Source organism: Scyliorhinus torazame, chromosome 25 (assembly GCF_047496885.1).
Source record: "Scyliorhinus torazame isolate Kashiwa2021f chromosome 25, sScyTor2.1, whole genome shotgun sequence".
NCBI classification, from domain to species: domain Eukaryota; kingdom Metazoa; phylum Chordata; class Chondrichthyes; order Carcharhiniformes; family Scyliorhinidae; genus Scyliorhinus; species Scyliorhinus torazame.
In genome coordinates, this window is record NC_092731.1 from 34563604 (window position 1) to 34587014 (window position 23411).

The following is a 23411-nucleotide window of genomic DNA, read 5'->3' on the forward strand; positions in this document are numbered from 1 at the left end:
GGTCCCAGATTCTTTCCCGGTTTGGGTCACTGTCTATGAGGAATCTGCACGTTCTCTCTGTGTGGGTTTCCTCCGGGTGCCCTGGTTTTCTCAAGTCCCGAAAGACGTGCTGTTAGGTAACTTGGACATTTTGAATTCTCCCTCCGTGTACCCGAATAGGCTCCGGAGTTTGGTGACTAGGTGCTTTTCACAGTAACATCATTGCAGTGTTAATGTAAGCCTACTTGTGACAATAAAGGTTATTATTATTAGATAGAAAAGTGAAGATAAGGCCAGAATCGGAAAAGCCATGATCTTATTAAACGGCTCAGCAGGCCTCTCCTGCTGCCTTTTTATTTAAGGTCTTCATAAAGCGTGTTTCCAGCTGGGATGATGACATTAGAAATTAGTTACTTCTGTTCTGCCCTCTTCAAATTGTAGATCATGTGCATTGTATGGGCTTTTCACAGTAACTTCATACTTGTGCCAGTTTAGCACACTGGGCTAAATAGCTGGCTTTTAAAGCAGGCCAGCAGCATGGTTCAATTCCCGTACCAGCCTTCCCGAACAGGCACAGGAATGTGGCGACTAGGGGCTTTTCACAATAACTTCATTTGAAGCCCACTTGTGACACGATTTTCATTTCATTTTTCATTTCATTAAAAGATTATTATTAACAAAGCAACTGGATTTTTAATACAATAAGCAGTGTTTATTTTCTTTGGGCGATTTCTTTGTGCCTTGTACAACCTCTGCTCCAGAATCTTTGCCTTTCTAGGCAGTGGTCTCAATTTCGAGTCCTGTAAACCAATATTTTTGATTTTGTGTGCAATCTTGGGGATTGGGTGGGGAAACCTTGGTAGAAAAAAAATCTCTGGTTATAAATGAGATGCAGTGCAATTCAATTATGCTCCGTGTAGCTTCCTGGTTTTTTTCTGTTGTACATTGAAGAACTATTTATCTGACCCATTGAGTGCCTTTTAATTTATTCTTCAATTGTTTCTCTTTTCAGACTACTCTGGACAAAGTCATTGGAATTACAGCTTCTAGCAGCAGTAGTTTAGCCTGTGATTTAACCACAGGACTAGTGGCATATCCAGCAGGGTAAGTGATATTAGGAAACCCCGGGTATTGGGGGATTAATATCTTAAGAATTTGTATCATCAACAGTTGACGCAGCAGATTGCGTTTACTTGGATCCATTTTAAACTGGTATCTAATGTATAACCTTCTGTACTGTCTAGCTTTATTTTCTGCATTTGTTACTGTTTCTATTGCTGTAGTATAGAAGAAACTTTGTCTGCATTAATGGTACAGATTTTTATTGGGTGGCTGACACTGTCTTTTAGAAGTTGGTTAGGAAATGCCTAACAATGTGATGTTATTTTCACGTACCAGAACCTCTGCTTCGCAGGATATTTTCCCATTGTATGTAGCTAGGGTTAGAAACACAGAAAGCAATGTTTGTTCTAAAGTATTTAAACATTTAAGTGAATGATACAGGATACAAAATACTTTCAGTATACCAACTAAATGTATTTTGTCTTATGGTTGCCACTTAACTTTCACTGTTCCAGCTACCTGCGTAACAAGGAGGGGGAAGATGAACAGCCAGTGGTAAACATTGATATAAATGTCAGAGGTTAAAAAAAGGGATGAGGTCTGAAAGCAGAATATAGGGAGTTAGAACTAAAGTTGAAAAGTAGGATCTCCGAGGTAGTGATCTCAAGATTGCTACCAGTGCCATGTACTAGTCAGAGCAGAAATAAGATATATCAGATGAATACCATAAGACATAGGAGCAGAATTTGGTTGTATTGATGTAAATCTGAAATTCCTTGCATCAGTGCATACTATAGCATAACTACATAGTTACTACAAAATATAATCCCATTTCTGAATTTGTGTTCTGTGGCACTAATTCCATGTAAATACATATGTACTAATGAAGTGCTCTTGACGGGGCTAGAGTGAGGGGAAAAAATAAATAGAAACAAAGAAATGTAGAAAATTGTAGTGCCAAGAAAGATGTGTGGTTTTAATGGGCTGGAAAATTGTTTAAGGTTTATATGATTTCATTCATCTGGCCAATGGAAGGGTTTGGCATTCGCTTTAAATATCCCTGTGTTGAAACATGAACAGAATAATTCAACTTCTATTGCCAATTATTTGAAACAAGAAAATGGGTGGTCCAATGTTTCGACAAGTCTTTTGCCAAAGTATTAGTAACTAAATTGAAAGATATTGTACGCATTTTAATTTGCAGCTTTAAAAACATTTTGCCATGAAGTGCAAGTTTTTTTTCTCTCCAAATATCAGTAAACTGCTAATTTTAATGATGAACAAAAATTACTGGAAATAAGCAGTTGGCCAGGCAGCATTTGTGGAGAGAAACAAGGTTAACATTTTGGGTCATCACCAGAAATGTTATATCTATTTCTCTCTCCACTGAGCCTGCCTGACCTCATCATTTCCAACATTTTCTGCTTTTAGAACCCAACAACTGCAGCATTTTGCTTTTATTAGTTCACAAATATTATCACTTTAAAGGGTGACTCATTTTTGTTCAAAACCTATTTTGTTCAATCTTATTTTATAAAAATTTAGAGTACCCAATTCATTTTTTCCAATTAAGGGGCAATTTAGCATGGCCAATCCACCTAACCTGCACATCTTTGGATTGTGGGGGCAAACCCCACGCAACACGGGGCGAATGTGCAAATTCCACAGCGACCTAGAGCCGGGATCTAACCTGGGACCTCGGCGCCGTGAGGCCACAGTGCTATCCACTGCGGCGCCACCGTCCTGCCCTTATTTTGTTCAATCTTGACTGACTGACTGTCTTGCAACCCATTTGCCAAAACTACTTGCCTTCCAATCTCCCCTTGCATTGTTTTTTTAATTAAGCTCATTTTGGAAGTGCAAAGGAATGTATTGACTGTTTCAAAATTAATTTTGATTATTAGTTTTATATAAGTGCAGCATTGCAGTTTTAATCTGAAAGCATTCTAATATAGGTGAGGTCTATCTAGTTGCAGCTTAATGCCATAACAACTGGATAAACACAGGTGTGTCTATTTTGATCATTCCTGGTAATTATGAGGAAGTTCAGTTTGATTTTTGTTATGTATAACCATTGAATCCAGACAGTGTGTGACAAAGAGTTACTCAGTTTCCAAAATTATGTAATGCTGTGAAAAATCTGCTTGATATGTGTAACCAAGCAACACTATTTAATAAATATCTTGTCTGGTGGCTTATCTTTTTTTTGCAGATTAGTCTTGTATATGCTTGTTTGCTTACTACTCTTTCCACTCTTTTTTTTCCTCGCTCTCTTCTTCAACCCCCCCCCCCCCCCAAATCTGTTAACTTCCACTTGGTATGTTTCATGTATCTTTCTGCCTGCAACCTGCAGCCTATGTATGCGTGTACCTTTGTTTTTGATCACCTCTCGTGTATCTGTATGTATTAAATGCATTTGGTGATTTGGTGAAATGTGTAAAGATGCTTCCCGTAACCTTGTCAAAAAAATTCAACCAGATTTTACAATTGTGGCTAATTTGTAATCAATGATACAATAACAGGGAAAGGATTGAGGACCCGCATTCGCCTTCAGTCTCACTGCAATAATAAAATAAAGTGTAGCATTAGCTTGGATATTCTGGTTTGCACTTCTCCTTACTTTCTTTGTCTCCCTTTACAGCTTTTCATGGCTCTATCTGCAAGATTTCTGCTTTTTCTTGGATTTGTTCCACTTTGTTACTGTCACTGTTTTTTTAAATAAATATTTTTATTCTCCTTTTTCACCCAACAATAAACAATCATCAGTAACAAATGCAATGTCAATCCAAGTAAATGTATTTTGTCTTATGGTTGCCACTTAACTTTCACTGTTAACTTTCACACATGCAGCACCGACCGATGACTCCGAGCCGGTGTGCCCCGGGGGTCTTGGCAGCTTATCAATAACTACGATTCCATCCTCCCACCGAACCCCCAAACATTAGCCCGCATGTTAACATAAACAAATGACAAATTCTTGAAAGTGCATAATGAATAACACCCATGAATTGTAGAACCCCTCTATCCTTTCCCTCAGTTCAAATTTGACCTTTTGAAGTGTCAAAAATTCCAGCAGGTCCCCCGGCCACACCAGGGCACAGGGTGGAGAGGTTGATCTCCACCCTAACAGAATCCGCCTTCGGGCGATCATAAGAACTAGGAGCAGGAGTAGGCCATCTGGCCCCTCAAGCCTGCTCCGCCATTCAATGAGATCATGGCTGATCTTTTGTGGACTCAGCTCCACCTTCCGGCCCGAACACCATAACCCTTAATCCCTTTATTCTTCAAAAAACTATTTTTATCTTAAAACCATTTAATGAATGAACCTCAACTGCTTCACTGGGCAAGGAATTCCATAGATTCACAACCCTTTGGTGGGTGAAGAAGTTTCTCCTAAGCTCAGTCCTAAATCTATTTCCCCTTATTTTGAGGCTTTGCCCCCTAGTTCTGCTTTCTTCCCCCAGTGGAACCCCCCCCCGCAACGTTCACACACACCTTCTATCCCCTCAAAGAGCCGACTCATCCTCGCCCTTGTAAGGTTTGCTCTATACACCACCTTCACCTGTATCAGCCCCAACCTCGCACACGAGGCGGAGGCGTTCACCCTCCGGAGCACCTCACATCAGAACCCCTCCTCCATACCCTCTCCCAACTCTTCTTTCCACTTTGCCTTGATCCCTTCCAACGGCGCCTTCTCTTCCAAAATAGCCCTGTAATCCGCCGATACTACCTCCTTCTCCAGTCCCCCTGTCATCAGCACCTCCTCCAGCAATGTGGAAGCCGGCTCCACTGGGAAGCTCTGTATCTCTCTTCTGGCAAAGTCTCGAATCTGCATGTATCTAAATATTTCTTCCTGCTCCTGCCCATACTTCGCTCCCAGCTCCTTCAATCCTGCAAACCGACCCCCAAGAAACACATTTTTTAGTGTCCTAATTCCTTTCTCCTCCCATTTCTGAAAATTTCCATCCCACTTCCCTGGCTCGAATCTATGGTTCCCCTGAATCGGCATTTCCCTTGACCCTGCCCCCAACCCGAAGTCTGGCGAAACTGCAAATTCTCAACAAAGCTATTACTACCGGACTCCCTGAGTATCTCCCCAGGGCCGTCGGGACCGGCGCTGTTGCTAGCGCCTTCAATACTGTCACTTTGTTGATCATGATTTTAATTGAGTTAAGTCAATGAAGTCAACAATTTGAAAGTTTGCAGATGACACAACTTGGAAGTATTGTAAATGTGAAGAGGACCATGTAGAAGTTCAAGACACACTGGTAGAGTGGGCAGATAGGTGGCAGATGAAGTTCAATGCGGAGAACTAGCTAGACCTCAGCTGGCGTGTTGTGCAAGGTTCTGGGGGCCACACTATAGGAAGGTTATGAACGTGTTGGAGAGAGTGCAGAAGAGGTTTACAACATTGGTTCCAGTGATGGGTTCCAGTGATGGGAAACTTTAGTTATCAGGCTAAATTGGAGAGGTAACAGTTCCCCTTGGAGAGATGAAGGTTCAGAGGAGATTTGACAGAAATGTTGAAAATCACGAGGGGGCCGGACAACGTAGATGGGGGGAAACTGCTCCTATTCTTAAAAGGGGCAAAAATGAGAGTACACAGATTTAAAATGATTTGCAAAAGAAGCAAATGCAGCGTGAGAAAAAACGTTTTCACACAAGTGGTTTGGATCTGGAATACACTACCTGGAAGTGTGATGGAGGCTGGTCCAACTGAGGCATTAGAGGGCATTATATGATTATTTGACCAGAAACTATGTGAAAGGGTATGAGCAAAAGGTAGGAATATGGCACTAAGTTATTTGATGGGCCAAATGGCCACCACTTGTGCCGTGACAATTCTATGATATTGTTCAACTGCATGAGTGTAACTTTTGCCTTATGGGGTTTGCACTGGTTTTGAAAACTTCTCAAATACGTTTCACTGTTCATACAAACAGATTAAAAGCAAATTCTATTTTGCTGTAATCGGGTTATCTATTTTTAAAACTTGCTTAAACTTTAAAGTCTTGGTTTATGGTTGACTGTCTCTTATCTCTGTCAAACCTAATGACATATTGACACTCCAGAGATATATGTGACAACTCTGATCTTTCCTATTGCTCATGATCAATTGGATGATGCACTTTCATGCAAGTACAGTTTGCCCTTTTTAAGGCCACACTCTGTTCAGTGTGATCAATCACAAGCTCATTGAATGTCAGAGCAGTCTCATAATACCGATTGACCTACTCCTAATTTGTATGTAAGAGAGAATCTAACCATCTCCCCATGACATTCAATGGCATTGCTATCATTACTAACCCTGCTATCAACATCCTGAGTTGCTATTGACCAGAAATGTAATGTGACCAGCCATATTAATACTGTGGCTACAAGTTGGGGCATTGTGGATAGCACAATTGCTTCACAGCTCCAGGGTCCCAGGTTCGATTCCGGCTTGGGTCACTGTCTGTGCGGAGTCTGCACATCCTCCCCGTGTGTGCGTGGGTTTCCTCCAGGTGCTCCGGTTTCCTCCCACAATCCAAAGATGTGCAAGTTAGGTGGATTGGCTATGATAAATTGCCCTTAGTGTCCAAAATTGCCCTTAGCGTTGGGTGGGGTTACTGGGTTATGGGGATAGGGTGGAGGTGTTGACCTTGGGTAGGATGCTCTTTCCAAGAGCCGATGCAGACTCGATGGGCCGAATGGCCTCCTTCTGCACTGTAAATTCTATGATAAGTGCAAGTCTGAGGCGAGATATTCTGCAGCATTTAACTCACTTTCTGACTCCCTAAAGCCCGTGCACCGTTCAAGATGAAGCAGCCTGGTTGATTAGCACTTCACTCACTATCTTAAACATTCACTCCCTCTACCACCGGCGCACTTTGACAGCATTTCCGTCATTGTTGCAGGGTCAAAATCATGGAATGTCCACCCTAATAGTACTGGATAGATCTATGCCATAAGTGCTGCAGTAGTTCAAGAAGGACTCCGGCAGTTAGGGGTGGACAGTTAATGCTTGCATCCCAAAAACAAATATGAAAACCTATTAAGTCACTAAATATATTTTTTTTTGCCTCGTTTATGCATGCACATTGGCTATCATTTTTTCAATGGGTAAAAAGATGAAACAATATTTGCATAATAGTTGTAAGATCTCTAATCTGCATTTGACCGTCGATTGTCAGTAATCAGAAATCAAGCCAACTTTTTATCCAATAAGATCTCTTTATCCAAGATTTTGCCAAGAATGCAGTGACCACCAATAACCTTTTTTCTGATCTGTGAGCAATGCCATGGGGGACCCTCTGATTGTGAACCTAGACTAGAAGTCAATATTTACTCTAATAATTGAGTGAGGGGTCAGTCATCTCGGCTGAGTTCAAGATAAGTCTTTTTTATCAGGTGAAAAATTAATTCTCCGCAATCTATTATTTGATAAACTAAGTCAGTACTTTGGGGAAATGAATAGATTTACTGCTCATGTTCACATATAACAATGTGCATGATTTTCCAAACTAAAAATATATTAGAATTTTACTGGAGCTCAGAAGATTTAAACTTAATTGTGTTAGTCTTGTGTAAATGACTATGGCATGCAACAAAAACATTTGTATCCTCTGCAGTTTTTATGAACCCCAGCATGATGTCACCATGGAACACCTCTTCCCCTTACGCCCCCTGTCAGCTTTCTACATGGACAGCTCCCTCCGTGACACCCTGGTCCACTCCTACATTAGCCCCAACTTCTCATCTCCTTCCCACGGCAACTGCCCTCGCAACAACAGAAAGTACAACATCTGCCTTTTTACCTCTTCATTGTTCAAGGCCCCATACATCCATTTCACTTGCACCCTCCTTCATTCTGGTCGACTGTATTCGCTACTCCCAATGTGTTCTCCTATACATTGGGGAGATGAAGCGCAGACTGGATGGCCGCTTTGTGGAACACCAGGACATAAACATGACCCCAACCTTCATGTTGCTTGCCGTTTCAACTCAGCATCTTGTTCTCATGTCCACATGTTTGCCGTGGCCTGTTGTAATGCCCGATGCAAACTTGAGGAGCAGCATCTCTTCCGATTGGGCACGTTACAGCCCTCCGTATTCAACATTGAGTTCAATAACTTTAGACTGATGTGACCTTTCTCCTCCAATTTAATACATCCAATGCAGAAGAAGGCCATTCAGCCCATCGAGTCTGCACAGACCCTCCAATAGAGCACCCTTCCAAGGCCCAATCGCTGTAACCCCACCTAACCTTTGGACACAAAGGAGCGATTTAACATGACCAATCCACCTAACTGCGCATCTTTGGACTGTGGGAGGAAACTCCATGCAGTCACCCAATGCTGGAATTGAACTTGGGTCACTGGCGTTCAGAGTACAGTGCTATCCACTGTGCCACCATGCCGCCCCGTGGCCTTAACTTTTTAAAATATATGTCAAACATTTTTTGTCTCGAAACAAAAAAAACCCCTCCACCACTGGGCCTTCTGTCGCTTGTTTCTTGCTTTCACCTGAGCACTGACCTTGTCTCCCGTTAACACATTTTGTAACTACTAGCACTTTGTCATTAATACTTCTCTGTCTTGTGACTACACATTGTTGCAATCTCTCCTAGCTGCCTCCAGTCACTGATCTTCTACTCCAGTGTCCTTCAAACTTTTTTTCCGGGGACCCATTTTTACCAACCGGCCAACCTTCGGGACCCGACCCGGCCGACCTGTGCTACCCACCATTTTCTCTTGCCTTGTTTGCTGCTGACAAAAATGGAGGAAATGGTTTTGGGTTCCTTTGGCCCTTGTGCACGCTCCTCCAATGGAACCTGTTGGATGAAGGTGAAGCCTTCCGGTGTCGGAAAGTATGGAGTCTCCATCTGTCCAAAGTTCTGCATTTTGTTTCCTGTAAAATTTTATCAAATAAACCCCCCCCCCCCCAAAACTTGTAAAAAACTAAATAAATAAATAAATAAAAATTAAATGAATAAGCCCCCCCCCCCAACTTGTAATACAAAAAGCTGCGACTGTTTTATAAAAAAAAAAAAGTGGCCGCACTGTGCATGCGTGCCTGATCATTGGCGCGCATGAGCCCCGATGATCTGGCACGCATGCGCAGTGCGGCCGCATTTTCTTTACATGTTCGTGGCCATTTTGAAGGCCGCTTGCAGCCAGCATTATTAACAGCCGGCTGCTGCGTGCATATTTGCGCGATCGGGAGCTCTGCGACGGACTGTTCCGCGACCCTCCCCACACCCACACGCGGATCGCGCCCCCGAGTTTGACTGCCTGTTCTACTCTGTTCTGTTTGAGGGGCCAGATTAGCTCAGTTGACTGGACAGCTGGTTCATGAAGCAGAGCGAGGCCAACAGTGCGTGTTCGATTCCTGTACCGGTTGAGGTTATTCATGAAAGCCCCGCCATCTCAACATCGCCCCTGCCTGAGGTGTGTTGACCCTCCGGTTAAATCACCACCAGTCAGCGCTCCCCCTCAAAAGGGGAAAGCAACATATGGTCATCTGGGACTATAGCAACTTTGCTCTGTTCTAGCTGTTAACCTCTTATACAGTATCCAACACATTACTCTCTTTAATTCTGAAGAAGAGTCATACGGACAGATTCTGCCAGAGTGAGTTTTTACAGCATTTTCTGTTTTTCTTTCAGATTCCAGCATCTGCAGTATTTTGCTTTTGAGAACATTTGTAGTTCTCTTTGATGGCTGAGTAGTTACAATACTAATTTGACCAGTTTGTCTTTTTGTCTGTAGTACAAGAACTGAGTTCTCATTGTTTTTTCTGTTTTAAAAGGTGTGTGGTGGTGTTGTGTCACCCCCAAAAAAATAAACAGACTCACATACTCAATGCTTCCAGGTAAGGGAAACTAAGCACAACATTGATTGTCAAATAATTCAATTTTGTTTACATAAAGGCAGCATCAATTTGGAGCACTGTGCTGCTTCAGCCCTTGTTTGAAAGGATATAGGAACAATTGAAAAATGAAAAGAAGGCTCGTACATCTGTTATCTTTGGGCTATCCCTGATTGTAGGTACTTAAGTTTGTCTACTGATTTTTCCTGAGTAACCATGGTGGTCTCATACTTAATTAGCTTAGAAAAAATAAGTTTTCAGCAGATTGTTCACCTGTTGCCTCTGTGTGCTCGCAGTTTGGGAAGATCCACACGGTAGCCTTGTGGATAGCACAATTGCTTCACAGTTCCAGGGTGCCAGGTTCGATTCTGGCTTGGGTCACTGTCTGTGCGGAGTCTGCACATCCTCCCCGTGTGTGCGTGGGTTTCCTCCGGGTGCTCCGGTTTCCTCCCACAGTCCAAAGATGTGCGGGTTAGGTGGATTGGCCATGATAAATTGCCCTTAGTGTCCAAAATTGCCCTTAGTGTTGGGTGGGGTTACTGGGTTATGGGGATCGGGTGGCGGTGTTGACCTTGGGTGGAGTGCTCTTTCCAAGAGCCGGTGCAGACTCGATGGGCTGAATGGCCTCCTTCTGCACTGTAAATTCTATGATGATGATGCATGACCTAGATAGGATGAATATGGATGCATCTGATTTATAAAAAAAAAAGAAAGATATTTAAAGATAGGTGGTACTGTGTTAGCATGCTGCCTCACAGCACCAGGGACCCAGGTTCGATTCTGACCTTGGGTAACAGTGTGGAGTTTGTGCGTTCTTGCTGTATCTCAAATATAGTGTTATTCTGCGAGTGACTCTGTTTGTTCCCTCTTGAAACTGCAACATAGTTAAAGGCAATAGTCTTCATAATGCAAATATCCCCCAATAAAACTTCAACTTACTGTCATTAAAATTCAAAACTGAATTTGATCATTCCAAGTTGAACTCCAAAGCGTGCAGTTTTTGTACCATTTGTTTGTCAGTGTCTCCATTGGAGAATCAGCCTGGTCCAGACCAAGGTAAATTCCCCTAGCCTCAGGAACATAATTGTCACGTGAGTTTAACATTTGCATGATACTGGTCAGTTGCTGGCCAAAGCTGGCAGGAATGGCATATGGCAGGTGGTGATGAAAGGACTGGTACTCAAGTTGTTGATGGTAGATTATGGGAGGATCTTGTAATCAGGAATATAATGTTGGCATTCTAATACCAATTGAGGCTAATCTTTGTGAGCTACCACTGACCATGCAAAATATCCTGAACATGGAAGTTGGCAAAATGTTCTGATCATGTAGACAAGAAATAGGTAGTTGCTTACTCAAAATTCTATGTGAAACACTGGCTTGCTAATGACGCTTCAAGTCAATTAATTTCCTAATCTTGGTTTTTGATTTAGAAAAGCAGTCAGTGCCTTGGCATTCTCTCCAGATGGAAAATACTTGGTTACTGGGGAGGTGAGTCTGTTTTTAAAATGACTGCTTGCATAATTTACAATTTCTGGAGTTTTAAGAAATGAGAGCAAGGGTGTGCCATATGTCCCTTGGGTAATGAATGCACCTTCAGTAGCCATCAAATCCTGGAGCAGGACTTGAACCTGGAACTTCTAGTTCACAGCAGTTGCTGGATGCCACCGATTGTGCCTCAAGACCGTTCAATATGTGTATAGAGAGCTCTATCTTTGGTTGCATTGAGAACAGTTAGCACATTTTTTGATAATTAAAAATGATCAAATCTGCTATTTGTGAAATCTTTCTAGACATTTCTGCAGAATTGTGAATCTTTGAAATGCTATGAAAATCCATAGCTTTGTAAAGTTTGCAGCACATGGGGAATTGAATACAGGTGATTGGCAGGGAAAGTGGAGTTTAGGTAGAAGATCACCTGCGTTCAGATTGAATAGTAGAGCACGTTTGAGAGGCTATGTTCCCTATTTTTGCCATATGAAATATTTATTCCTGCACCATTTTGCTTTGTATGTAAATCTGCAATGGTCACAGTGGTTAGCACAGCTACTTCACAGCTCCAGGGTCCCAGGTTCAATTCCCGGCTTGGGTCACTGTCTGCGGAGTCTGCACGTTCTCCCCATGTCTGCGTGAGTTTCCTCCAGGTGCTCCGGTTTCCTCCCACAGTCCAAAGGTGCGTATAGAACATAGAACATTACAGCGCAGTACAGGCCCTTCGGCCCTCGATGCGTAGGTTAGGTGGATTGGCCATGATAAGTGTCAAAAAAGGAGAGGTGGAGTTACTGGATTACGGGGATAGGGTGGAGGTGTGGGCTTAAGTAGGGTGCTCTTTTTAAGGGCCAGTGCAGACTCGATGGGCCGAATGGCCTCCTGCACTGTAAATTCTATTATTTGGATGGAAAATAAAATTTTGGAAAAATTATTACCTGTCACTGTTTAGTAAGGTGAAAACAATACTACACTGAACGGGAAAGCAAGTAAAAATGTGATCACTTTCTGTAAGTGGCATCATAAAGTCAGCAACGTTTTCAGAGAAGTGATAAGTTGGAGCTAAATACGAATAGACTTGACTCTCAATACAATATATTTTAAATTATTTTTATCACTTGGGGTTGAAACGTATTGGATTAGCTGGAGGTAATGAAGGTTGAAAATACGGAGTCATATGCAGATCATAAATAGAAAAAGATCTTGATGGCAGAACACAAATGAAATGTCCAATTTTGGTTCAGGGACTTCTAAATCCAAGTTATATAGAATTCTGAAATAAATTCTGTTTAGTTGATTCCTGCTGTGTTTTACAAATTTTTTAAATAGAGTGGACATATGCCTGCTGTGCGAGTCTGGGATGTATCGGACAAGGTGCAAGTGGCTGAATTAAAGTGCCACAAATATGGAATATCGTGTGTGTCCTTTTCTCCCAACATGAAGTATATTGTATCAGTGGGTTATCAGCATGACAAGCTTGTGAACGTTTGGGATTGGAAGGTAAGAACATGGGGATATGTTCGAACATGGGCAGTGAAGCAGTTTTGGCTTTTGTATTCTGTACCAAAATGTAATCAAACCTGGACATGAAAGGCATGTCAGAAATTTATATTCTAAGGTTTAAACTCCAGGGAAAAGTGCATGTGAAGATCCGCAGGTGCTCAACTTCCAAACATAGTTGTGCAGAATTATGAAAAACAATAGGCTGGATTCTCCCAAAATGGGACTATGTCCCCACGCCAGTGTAAAAACGCTGGGGCTTTACTCCAGAGATTCCTGTAAAAAAAAAGTACAGCTAATTCGATGCCCTGCAGGGAGCTAGCTGGGACCCGCTTTAGCTGCGGATATGGGCCACCGCACTTGCATTCTGGAGTATGCGCATGAGCACGTTGGCGTCCTCCAGCGGCCCCGCCGAGCTCCATGGCGGGCCAGATGCGAAAATTAGACCCCCCGATCGGCCGAGCATCTAACCGCGCACAAGCACTCCCCGGCCGCCTACAAGGCCCCCCCCCCCCCCCCCCCCCCCCCCCCCGTGTCCAGATCCACGCCGCCGGGAAGGCCGGTTGGGAGCGGAAGATCGCTGGGTGGGCGTCTGTCAATGGGCCCCCAGCCGCGTGCCGGACTCCGCGATCACGCCGTTTTCGGCGCGGGGCTGCGGATAATCCAGCCCACTGTATTTAGTAATGGTCAGTAATGGTGCAAGTCAGCAGCTGCCAAGTATTTTTTATTTCTAGCTTTTACTTTTCATCTCTTTGTGATTTCCCTGGATTACACAACGTCTCTCTCTTCTGAGGATGAGGTGAGTTGCAATCCACCCATCCTCCGGCTAGTCCCTTTGGATCATAAGTGACAGAGCCTCATTAGTATTCAATGTACAAATTCCTTCATCTCTGGCTACATTGGGCCTTATTCTCTGTTGCGATTGTTATGTTATAAATGATGAAGATTATAAAGTGGATATGGTAAAAGTTATGTCTTTATCTCTTGTGATTGTTATGTTATAAATGGAGATTATAAGATTGATTTTGTAAACATGTCTTTGAAGTAGTACTTACAGAAATGTGCTTGTATTGACAGAAAAACTCCATTGTAGCATCAAATAAAGTTTCCAGTAAAGTTACAGCTGTTTCATTCTCTGAAGACAGCAATTTCTTTGTCACAGCTGGCAACAGACATGTCAAATTCTGGTATTTGAATGAATCCAAAGCTTGCAAGGTAGGTGCATTCTGGTTCTCTCTAAGAATAGTTTCAAACATGGTTTAGAATACAATTTTGCAGTAATGGAAATTGCTTTAGAACCAACTGTGTTGGTACAAAAAAAATGAGTGGTTTCCTTTTTTAGATGAACTGCTCTAGCTGTGAGATGCTCACAAATCAAGATTTCCATGTGATGGATGCCTTGATTTATTTCCTTTTTTGTTTTGTTCATTACATTACTTGCTTGAGAGCCAATTGGTTTGTTCCTTATGTGCTCCAGGAGAACTCATTGTTTTCTGCTTGATTGATTAGCTGAGTGTGTGAAGAGACTGGCTATACTTCACAGTCATACCAATAGTGTACTTTTCCTCATCCCAACATAAAGTGGTGCAGGAAGATTGGGGAATCCATGAATTTTAAGTTAAGATTGGTTTCAGAATGACAAGATTTATAATTGAGCAATGCACTGTGACAGTTTCCTTGTGTAATTTTCACCTTTCTCCTAATCTCTAAACTTAGTACCTGTATGTTTTCCAATCTAGGCAAACGTTACTGTTCCCTTAATAGGACGGTCTGCATTATTGGGTGAGCTGCACAACAACTTTTTTTATGGAGTAGCATGTGGTAAAGGGAAGATGGCAGGGAACACCTTCTGTATCACGAGCTCTGGTTTTCTCTGCCAGTTCAATGAGAAAAGACTGCTTGATAAGTGGTTGGATTTGAAGGTACTGTTCTTTTTAAATGGCTTTAAAGACACAAATCTCTGATTTTAGTGCGGACTCAACTTAAAGGAAAAGTGATGTATACTGAGCACAATTTTCTGTTGTTTTTTCTTTCAGACTTCTGCTGCGAACTGCATTTCTGCAACTGAGAACTTCATTTTTTGTGGTTGTTCCAATGGAACATTGAAATTGTTTAACCCTGTGAACCTCCACTTCATTACCAATCTGCCTAAACCTCATTATCTGGGAGTGGATCTGGCAGCTGGAATTGAACCAAGGTAAAAAGAAATAAACTTCTGTAGTCACTTTTTACTCCAGTTCTTAAAGCTTGACAACAAGAAGCAGAAGTGAATGATTTCTAAGTATGATCATGTCTCCTCAGCCATTTATTCAGCAAGAAGACAGATGCCATATATCCTGATGCCATTGCTGTGGCATTTGACCCTTCCAATCGGTGGTTGTCATGTGTATATAGTGATCATAGTCTTTACGTGTGGGACACAAAAGACGTTAAAAAAATTGGGACGGTTTACTCAGCATTGTATCATAGTTCCAGTGTGTGGAGCATAGAGGTATGTTGACCCTATATTGAAAATTATATATCAAATGTGTTTATTTCTCCAGATTTAGTTGTTGATACTTTGGATTTTCTATACAGTTGGCAAATCAGCTGCTCAGCTTGAGAACCTTTGTATGCCACTGCCACAACAGTGCAACTCCGAATGTCTCAATTATAAAATAGGTGTATAGAAACACATTCTAAACGATTTTGATAATTGGGGACCGAAGAAACCATGATGGTTTTGGAGCTCTATATCGAAATCAATGAGTGATTTTTCTCTGGACAGTTTTTATGTGCAAAAGGGAAAACAAAGTGTGAAAATTGCTTTATTATAGGACAGTGTGCTCTGAACTCAGCCTGGAGTTCAACATGGGCACCTTCTTGTCAAACATCTAACTTAGCCAAATCTGAAGTGTCATAGTCATTATGGGATAGGAAGAGGCTGTTGCCCTTGAGCCCATGTCGCGGTCTGTAGTGCAATCTGGTCAGACCCTTGTTCTATCCCTCTAGCCCTCAAATTTATTTTCCTCTAGTGTACTTCCAAATTCCTCACGTAATCCAAAACAAACAATAGGAAGATCTTCAAATTTGATTGCATTGGGGTGTAATCAGTAGTCTTTCTGAAGCAGTGAGACCTACTATTTTCTACTGGCTTTTTTTGATTGAAATCCCTGCTTCTATCAATGGACAAAACACCCCCCAGAATGGAGTCTTGCATAAATTTGGAGAGAAGACTACCTAACGGTTTGGAGTGCAAATTTTTGAAAAGGAGTACCCCAAATGATGGTCCTCAGTCTATCACCAGCTTAGCCAGTTTGAAAAGTCAGCAGTATAATTTTGGACATGGATGATGAGCCTTTGTTTAAGGAATTAAAACCATGTTTGTTAAGTATATACAACATGTATAAGTAATATGAATTACTGTATTCTTTTTGTTTGGTGTTAAAACTGCATTTGGATATTTTAATTTTCCAGGTTTATCCTGAGTTGGAAAATAGCAACCAAGCTTGTCTGCCACCTGCATCTTTTCTTACTTGTTCATCGGACAATACTATAAGATTGTGGAATACTGATGGTGCTTCTGGATTTCAACTCACTTCATTCCACAGGAATATTTATAGTACAGTAAGAACTGCCCCTCTTTTTTTCTACCCTAATCCTGATGCAGTCAACCATGTCCAATGTGTAAAAGATTTTTCCAGGTTAAAACATTTATTTACATACAATTCAAGCTGATGTTCATTCTATTAGCTGCAATGTTGCATGATGGATCCTATAAAGGAACACCATTCCTAGTCAGGTAAGAGAAAGAGAGACTTGGATTCCATTGAAGAGAATCCAGACGATCAGCAGGGATAATGCCGAGACTTGGGACTCTTATGAGGTGTATTTTTTGCTAGCTATTTATTGGTACCAACACTGGTAAAATAAGGGGAAAATATTAGGCTGAGAATGGAGATGAGGTTAAAGAATAATTACTGTACTGTGAGCTGGATGGAACATTAAGTTGACTAGAGACCTCTAGGCTATGATTGCAAAATAAAGATTTTGGCTTAATTGTGCAGGTCATGGTGTATTCACACATAACATTTTACTCAATGTTAATTCATGGGATAAAGTCCAGATTAGGGGAGATCACATCTCCTTTGGAAAAAAGCAATGTTGATTTTAGTCTTTTGGCATTTCGTAATCATGTGGCCTGTTGCAGCGTTGTATTGATTAACAGTGTATTCTCAGCCAGAGTGCATGACTTCTGCTTGTTGTTCTAGGACTTAATTAAAGTTGTGTATGTTGATGACAATATCCAGTATCTCCAAGATACAGCCAGCAATGCTGACCGAACTGAAAATGGTGGAACTTCAGAGATAAAGTCAGGAATTCGGGTCATAACCATCAGCCCTGATGGGCAGCACCTGGCTTCTGGAGACCGGATAGGCACCCTGAGGTACAGATGCACATAGAACATGAACATAGAACATACAGTGCAGAAGGAGGCCATTCGGCCCGTCGAGTCTGCACTGACCCACTTAAGCCCTATCCCCGTAACCCAATAACCCCTCCTAACCTTTTTTGGTCACTAAGGGCAAATTATCATGGCCAATCCACTTAACCTGCAAGTCTTTTGACTGTGGGAGGAAACCGGAGCGCCCGGAGGAAACCCACGCAGACACGGGGAGAACGTGCGACTCTGCACAGACAGTGACCCAGCAGGGAATCGAACCTGGGACCCTGGTGCTGTGAAGCTACAGTGCTAATCACTTGTGCTGCCCATAGATGTTCGATTGAAGGTTGCTTTTTGATCTTGTATGGTCATTGTCTTCTGTGATGGCACTGTTATTTTTTTTTTACTGTTATCCTGAAAGTTTAATGATTTTAGTACCAGATCACTATGAAAAAGGTTCTTAAGATGTTTAGTGTTGAGCAATGTACTGTTTTAATTGTAGTACAAGACTAATACTTGTGTGCATTCATTTTAAAGTTCTTTTTTCACACTTTGTGCATATATGATGGCATAAAGGAGCCAACTTGTGCTCTGTCTGTGCAGATACTTTGGGTTGCTGCGCAGTTTAGGACGAAGATTAGTGCTGAATTAGTTTTAGAAAAATGGTGCTATTATACCGCAGCATAAATATGTGGCAGGAGACTATTTGTAGTAAATCAGTATGACGGTAAGGGAATAATAAGAGAAAATAATATGAGAATGTAACATTAGATTAAGTAATATATAAATTTTTATATAGCTTATGGGGGAGAAATATAGAAGTATATTTTATTTGTTATTATTGCCCTATACGCTAGGTTGGAGCAGATGGGTGTGGGGGTTGGTTAGCTCAGTTGGCTGGACTGCTGGTTCGTGATGCAGAGCAACGCCAACAGCGCGGGTTCAATTCCTGTACATGGTGAGGTTATTCATGAAGGCCCCACCGTCTCAACTTTGCTCCTCGTTTAAGACGAGTCCTCGCCACCAGTCAGTGCAAGCTCTCCAAAGTGAGATCAGCCTATGGCCCTCTGGGATTGTGGGGACGCTTACATTTTATTCAACATTAAGTATAAACTGAAGGGCTGTTAAACTTATAGTTGGCTTGGGATTTTGAATATTCACAAACTTCTGGAGCCTTCCTCGTGTGGTTTTGTTTTTGGATCCCCACTCTTTATTGTCCGTTCTTGGGTTGTGGTTTTGCTGGCAAAGCTGATAATTATTGCCTACTCATCGCTCTTAAAAGAGTGATGGTGAACTATCTTCTTGAGAAGGTACAATCTGTGTTGAAGGGTCTCCTATGATACCTTCGGGTAGGGAGTTAGTAACCAAATATTTTTTTTTAAAATAATATTTTATTGAAGATTTTTGGTCAACCAACACAGTACATTGTGCATCCTTTACACAACATTGTAACAATACAGATAATAATGACCTTTTAAAATTTAAACAAAAACAACAACAAATAAATAAATATTAAATAACAAAAAATAAAAACTAGCCCTAATTGGCAACTGCCTTGTCTCAGGCCACACCCCCCCCCCCCATCCCCCCCCCCATCCCTCCCCCCCCCCCCCATCCCTCCCCCCCCCCCCATCCCTCCCCCCCCCCCCCCCCCCAAGTCCTGGGCCGCTGCTGCTGCCTTCTTTGTTCTCCCCTATCTATCTTTCCGCAAGATATTCGACGAACGGTTGCCACCGCCTAGTAAACCCTTGAGCCGACCCCCTTAGGACGAACTTAATCCGCTCTAACTTTATGAACCCCGCCATATCATTTATCCAGGTCTCCACCCCCGGGGGCTTGGCTTCTTTCCACATTAGCAATATTCTGCGCCGGGCTACTAGGGACGCAAAGGCCAAAACATCGGCCTCTTTCGCCTCCTGCACTCCCGGCTCTTGTGCAACCCCAAATATAGCCAACCCCCAGCTTGGTTCGACCCGGACTCCTACTACTTTTGAAAGCACCTTTGTCAACCCCATCCAAAACCCCTGTAGTGCCGGGCATGACCAAAACATATGGGTATGATTCGCTGGGCTTCTCGAGCACCTCGCACACCTATCCTCCACCCCAAAAAATTTACTGATCCGTGTTCCAGTCATATGTGCCCTGTGTAATACCTTAAACTGAATCAGGCTTAGCCTGGCGCACGAGGACGACGCGTTTACCCTGTTTAGGGCATCTGCCCACATCCCCTCCTCAATCTCCTCCCCTAGCTCTTCTTCCCATTTCCCTTTTAGTTCGTCCATCATAGTCTCCCCTTCGTCTCTCATTTCCCTATATATATCCGACACCTTACCGTCCCCCACCCATTTCTTTGAGATGACTCTGTCCTGCACCTCTTGTGTCGGGGGCTGCGGGAATTCCCTCACCTGTTGCTTTGCAAAAGCCCTCAATTGCATGTACCTGAATGCATTCCCTTGGGGCAACCCATATTTCTCGGTCAGCGCTCCCAGACTCGCAAACTTCCCATCCACAAATAGATCTTTCAATTGCGTTATACCTGCTCTTTGCCACATTCCATATCCCCCATCCATTCCCCCCGGGGCAAACCTATGGTTGTTTCTTATCGGGGACCCCCCCAGTGCTCCGGTCTTTCCCCTATGTCGTCTCCACTGTCCCCAAATCTTCAGTGTAGCTACCACCACCGGACTCGTGGTATAGTTCCTTGGTGAGAACGGCAATGGGGCTGTCACCATAGCCTGCAGGCTGGTCCCCCTACAGGACGCCCTCTCTAATCTCTTCCACGCCGCTCCTTCCTCCTCTCCCATCCACTTACTCACCATTGAAATATTAGCGGCCCAATAATACTCACTTAGGCTCGGTAGTGCCAGCCCCCCCTATCCCTACTACGCTGTAAGAATCCCTTCCTCACTCTCGGAGTCTTCCCGGCCCAAACAAAACCCATGATACTCTTTTCTATCCTTTTAAAAAAAGCCTTCGTGATCACCACCGGGAGACACTGAAACACACAAGAGGAATCTCGGGAGGACCACCATCTTAACCGCCTGCACCCTCCCTGCCATTGACAATGCTACCATATCCCATCTCTTGAAATCTTCCTCCATCTGTTCCACCAACCGCGTCAAATTTAGCCTGTGCAATGTGCCCCAATTCTTAGCTATCTGGATCCCCAGGTAACGAAAGTCTCTTGTTACCTTCCTCAACGGTAGGTCTTCTATTTCTCTACTCTGCTCCCCTGGATGCACCACAAACAGCTCACTCTTCCCCATGTTCAATTTATACCCTGAAAAATCCCCAAACTCCCCAAGTATCCGCATTATTTCTGGCATCCCCTCCGCTGGATCCGCCACATATAGTAGCAGATCATCCGCATATAAAGATACCCGGTGTTCTTCTCCTCCCCTAAGTATTCCCCTCCATCCCTTGGAACCTCTCAGCGCTATCGCCAGGGGCTCAATCGCCAGTGCAAACAGTAATGGGGACAGAGGACATCCCTGCCTTGTCCCTCTATGGAGCCGAAAATATGCCGATACCCGTCCATTCGTGACCACACTCGCCACTGGGGCCCTATACAACAGCTGCACCCATCTAACATACCCCTCTCCGAACCCAAATCTCCTCAACACCTCCCACAGATAATCCCACTCCACTCTATCAAATGCTTTCTCGGCATCCATCGCCACTACTATCTCCGTTTCACCCTCTGGTGGGGCCATCATCATTACCCCTAGCAACCTCCGTATGTTCGTGTTCAACTGTCTCCCCTTCACAAACCCAGTTTGGTCCTCATGAACCACCCCCGGGACACATTCCTCTATTCTCATTGCCATTACCTTGGCCAATACCTTGGCATCTACATTGAGGAGGGAGATTGGTCTGTAGGACCCGCATTGTAGCGGATCCTTTTCCTTCTTTAAAAGAAGCGATATCGTTGCTTCTGACATAGTCGGGGGCAGTTGTCCCCTTTCCTTTGCCTCGTTAAAGGTCCTCGTCAGTAGCGGGGCGAGCAAGTCCAAATATTTTCTGTAAAATTCAACTGGGAATCCGTCCGGTCCCGGGGCCTTTCCCGTCTGCATGTTCCTAATTCCTTTCACCACTTCTTCTACCGTGATCTGTGCTCCCAATCCCATCCTTTCCTGCTCTTCCACCTTGGGAATTTCCAGCCGATCCAAAAACTCCATCATTCTCTCCCTCCCATCCGGGGGTTGAGCTTCATACAATTTTTTATAAAATGTCTTAAACACTTCATTCACTCTCTCCGCTCCCCGCTCCGTCTCTCCATCTTCGTTTCTCACCCCCCCTATTTCCCTCGCTGCTCCCCTTTTCCTCAATTGGTGTGCCAGCAATCTGCTCGCCTTCTCTCCATATTCATACTGTACACCCTGTGCCTTCCTCCATTGTGCCTCTGCAGTGCCTGTGGTCAGCAAGTCAAATTCCACATGCAGCCTTTGCCTTTCCCTATACAGTCCCTCCTCCGGTGCTTCCGCATACTGTCTGTCCACCCTCAAAAGTTCTTGCAACAACCGCTCCCGTTCCTTACTCTCCTGCTTCCCTTTATGTGTCCTTATTGATATCAGCTCCCCCCTAACCACCGCCTTCAACGCCTCCCAGACCACTCCCACCTGAACCTCCCCATTATCATTGAGTTCCAAGTACTTTTCAATGCATCCCCTCACCCTTAAGCACACCCCCTCATCCGCCATTAGTCCCATGTCCATTCTCCAGGGTGGACGCCCTCTTGTTTCCTCCCCTATCTCCAAGTCTACCCAGTGTGGGGCATGATCCGAAATGGCTATAGCCGTATATTCCGTTCCCCTCTCCCTCGGGATCAATGCCCTACCCAACACAAAAAAGTCTATGCGTGAATAGACTTTATGGACATAGGAGAAAAACGAGAACTCCTTACTCCTAGGTCTACTGAATCTCCACGGGTCCACCCCTCCCATCTGCTCCATAAAATCCTTAAGCACCTTGGCTGCTGCCGGCCTCCTACCAGTCCTGGACTTCGACCTATCCAGCCTTGGTTCCAACACCGTGTTAAAGTCTCCCCCCATTATCAGCTTTCCGGTCTCTAGGTCTGGGATGCGTCCTAGCATTCGCCTCATAAAATTGGCATCGTCCCAATTCGGGGCATACACGTTTACCAACACCACCATCTCTCCCTGTAATTTGCCACTCACCATCACGTATCTGCCCCCGTTATCCGCCACTATAGTCTTTGCCTCGAACATTACCCGCTTCCCCACTAATATAGCCACCCCCCTGTTTTTCGCATCCAGCCCCGAATGGAACACCTGCCCTACCCATCCTTTGCGCAACCTAACCTGATCTATCAGTTTCAGGTGCGTTTCCTGTAACATGACCACATCTGCTTTAAGTTTCTTAAGGTGTGCGAGTACTCGTGCCCTCTTTATCGGCCCGTTAAGCCCCCTCACGTTCCACGTGATCAGCCGAGTTGGGGGGCTTCCCACCCCCCCCCCCCTTGCCGGTTAGCCATCATCTTTTTCCAGCTTCTCGCCCAGTTCCCACGCAGCTGTATTTCTCCCAGACTGTGCCCCCCCGCCCATCCTTTCCCGTACCCACTCCCCCCTTTCCCCAGCAGCAGCAACCCAGTAATTCCCCCCCCCCCCCCCCCCCCCCCCCCCCCCGCTAGACCCCTCGCTAGCGTAATTACTCCCCCCATGTTGCTCCCAGAAGTCAGCAAACTCTGGCTGACCTCTGCTTCCCCCCGTGATCACGGCTCGCCCCGTGCGGCGCCCCCTCCTTCCTGCTTCTCTATTCCCGCCATAATTATCATAGCGCGGGAACCAAGCCCGCGCCTCTCCCTCGGCCCCGCCTCCCATGGCCAACGCCCCATCTCCTCTCCCTCCCCACCTCCCCCCATCACCACCTGTGGGAGAAAGAAAAGTTACCATACCGCAGGATTAATCATACAATCCCTCTTCGCCCCCCCCCCCACTCGTCCCACCACTTTGTCCAAACGTTCATTTTCGTAGTCCAATCATTCCAATTTTTCTTCTACAATAAAAGTCCACGCTTCATCCGCCGTCTCAAAGTAGTGGTGCCTCCCTTGATATGTGACCCACAGTCTTGCCGGTTGCAGCATTCCAAA

At 44.0% G+C, this 23411-nt stretch overlaps 1 protein-coding gene across 1 annotated transcript in view; it reads left to right on the forward strand.

Annotated features, from left to right (window-relative positions):
- Window positions 1-996: 996 nt before the first annotated feature.
- The window catches only part of LOC140402477 (mitogen-activated protein kinase-binding protein 1-like), a 128654-nt gene continuing 106239 nt past the window's right edge, over window positions 997-23411 (forward strand). Inside the window, exons 1-10 of the mRNA XM_072490293.1 lie at window positions 997-1083; window positions 9832-9894; window positions 11325-11382; window positions 12709-12879; window positions 13957-14094; window positions 14619-14801; window positions 14916-15076; window positions 15181-15370; window positions 16336-16485; window positions 17130-17305. Coding sequence (XP_072346394.1) covers window positions 12718-12879; window positions 13957-14094; window positions 14619-14801; window positions 14916-15076; window positions 15181-15370; window positions 16336-16485; window positions 17130-17305 — 1160 coding nt within the window. The 5' untranslated portion in view covers window positions 997-1083; window positions 9832-9894; window positions 11325-11382; window positions 12709-12717. The remainder of the gene's footprint in view (window positions 1084-9831; window positions 9895-11324; window positions 11383-12708; window positions 12880-13956; window positions 14095-14618; window positions 14802-14915; window positions 15077-15180; window positions 15371-16335; window positions 16486-17129; window positions 17306-23411) is intronic.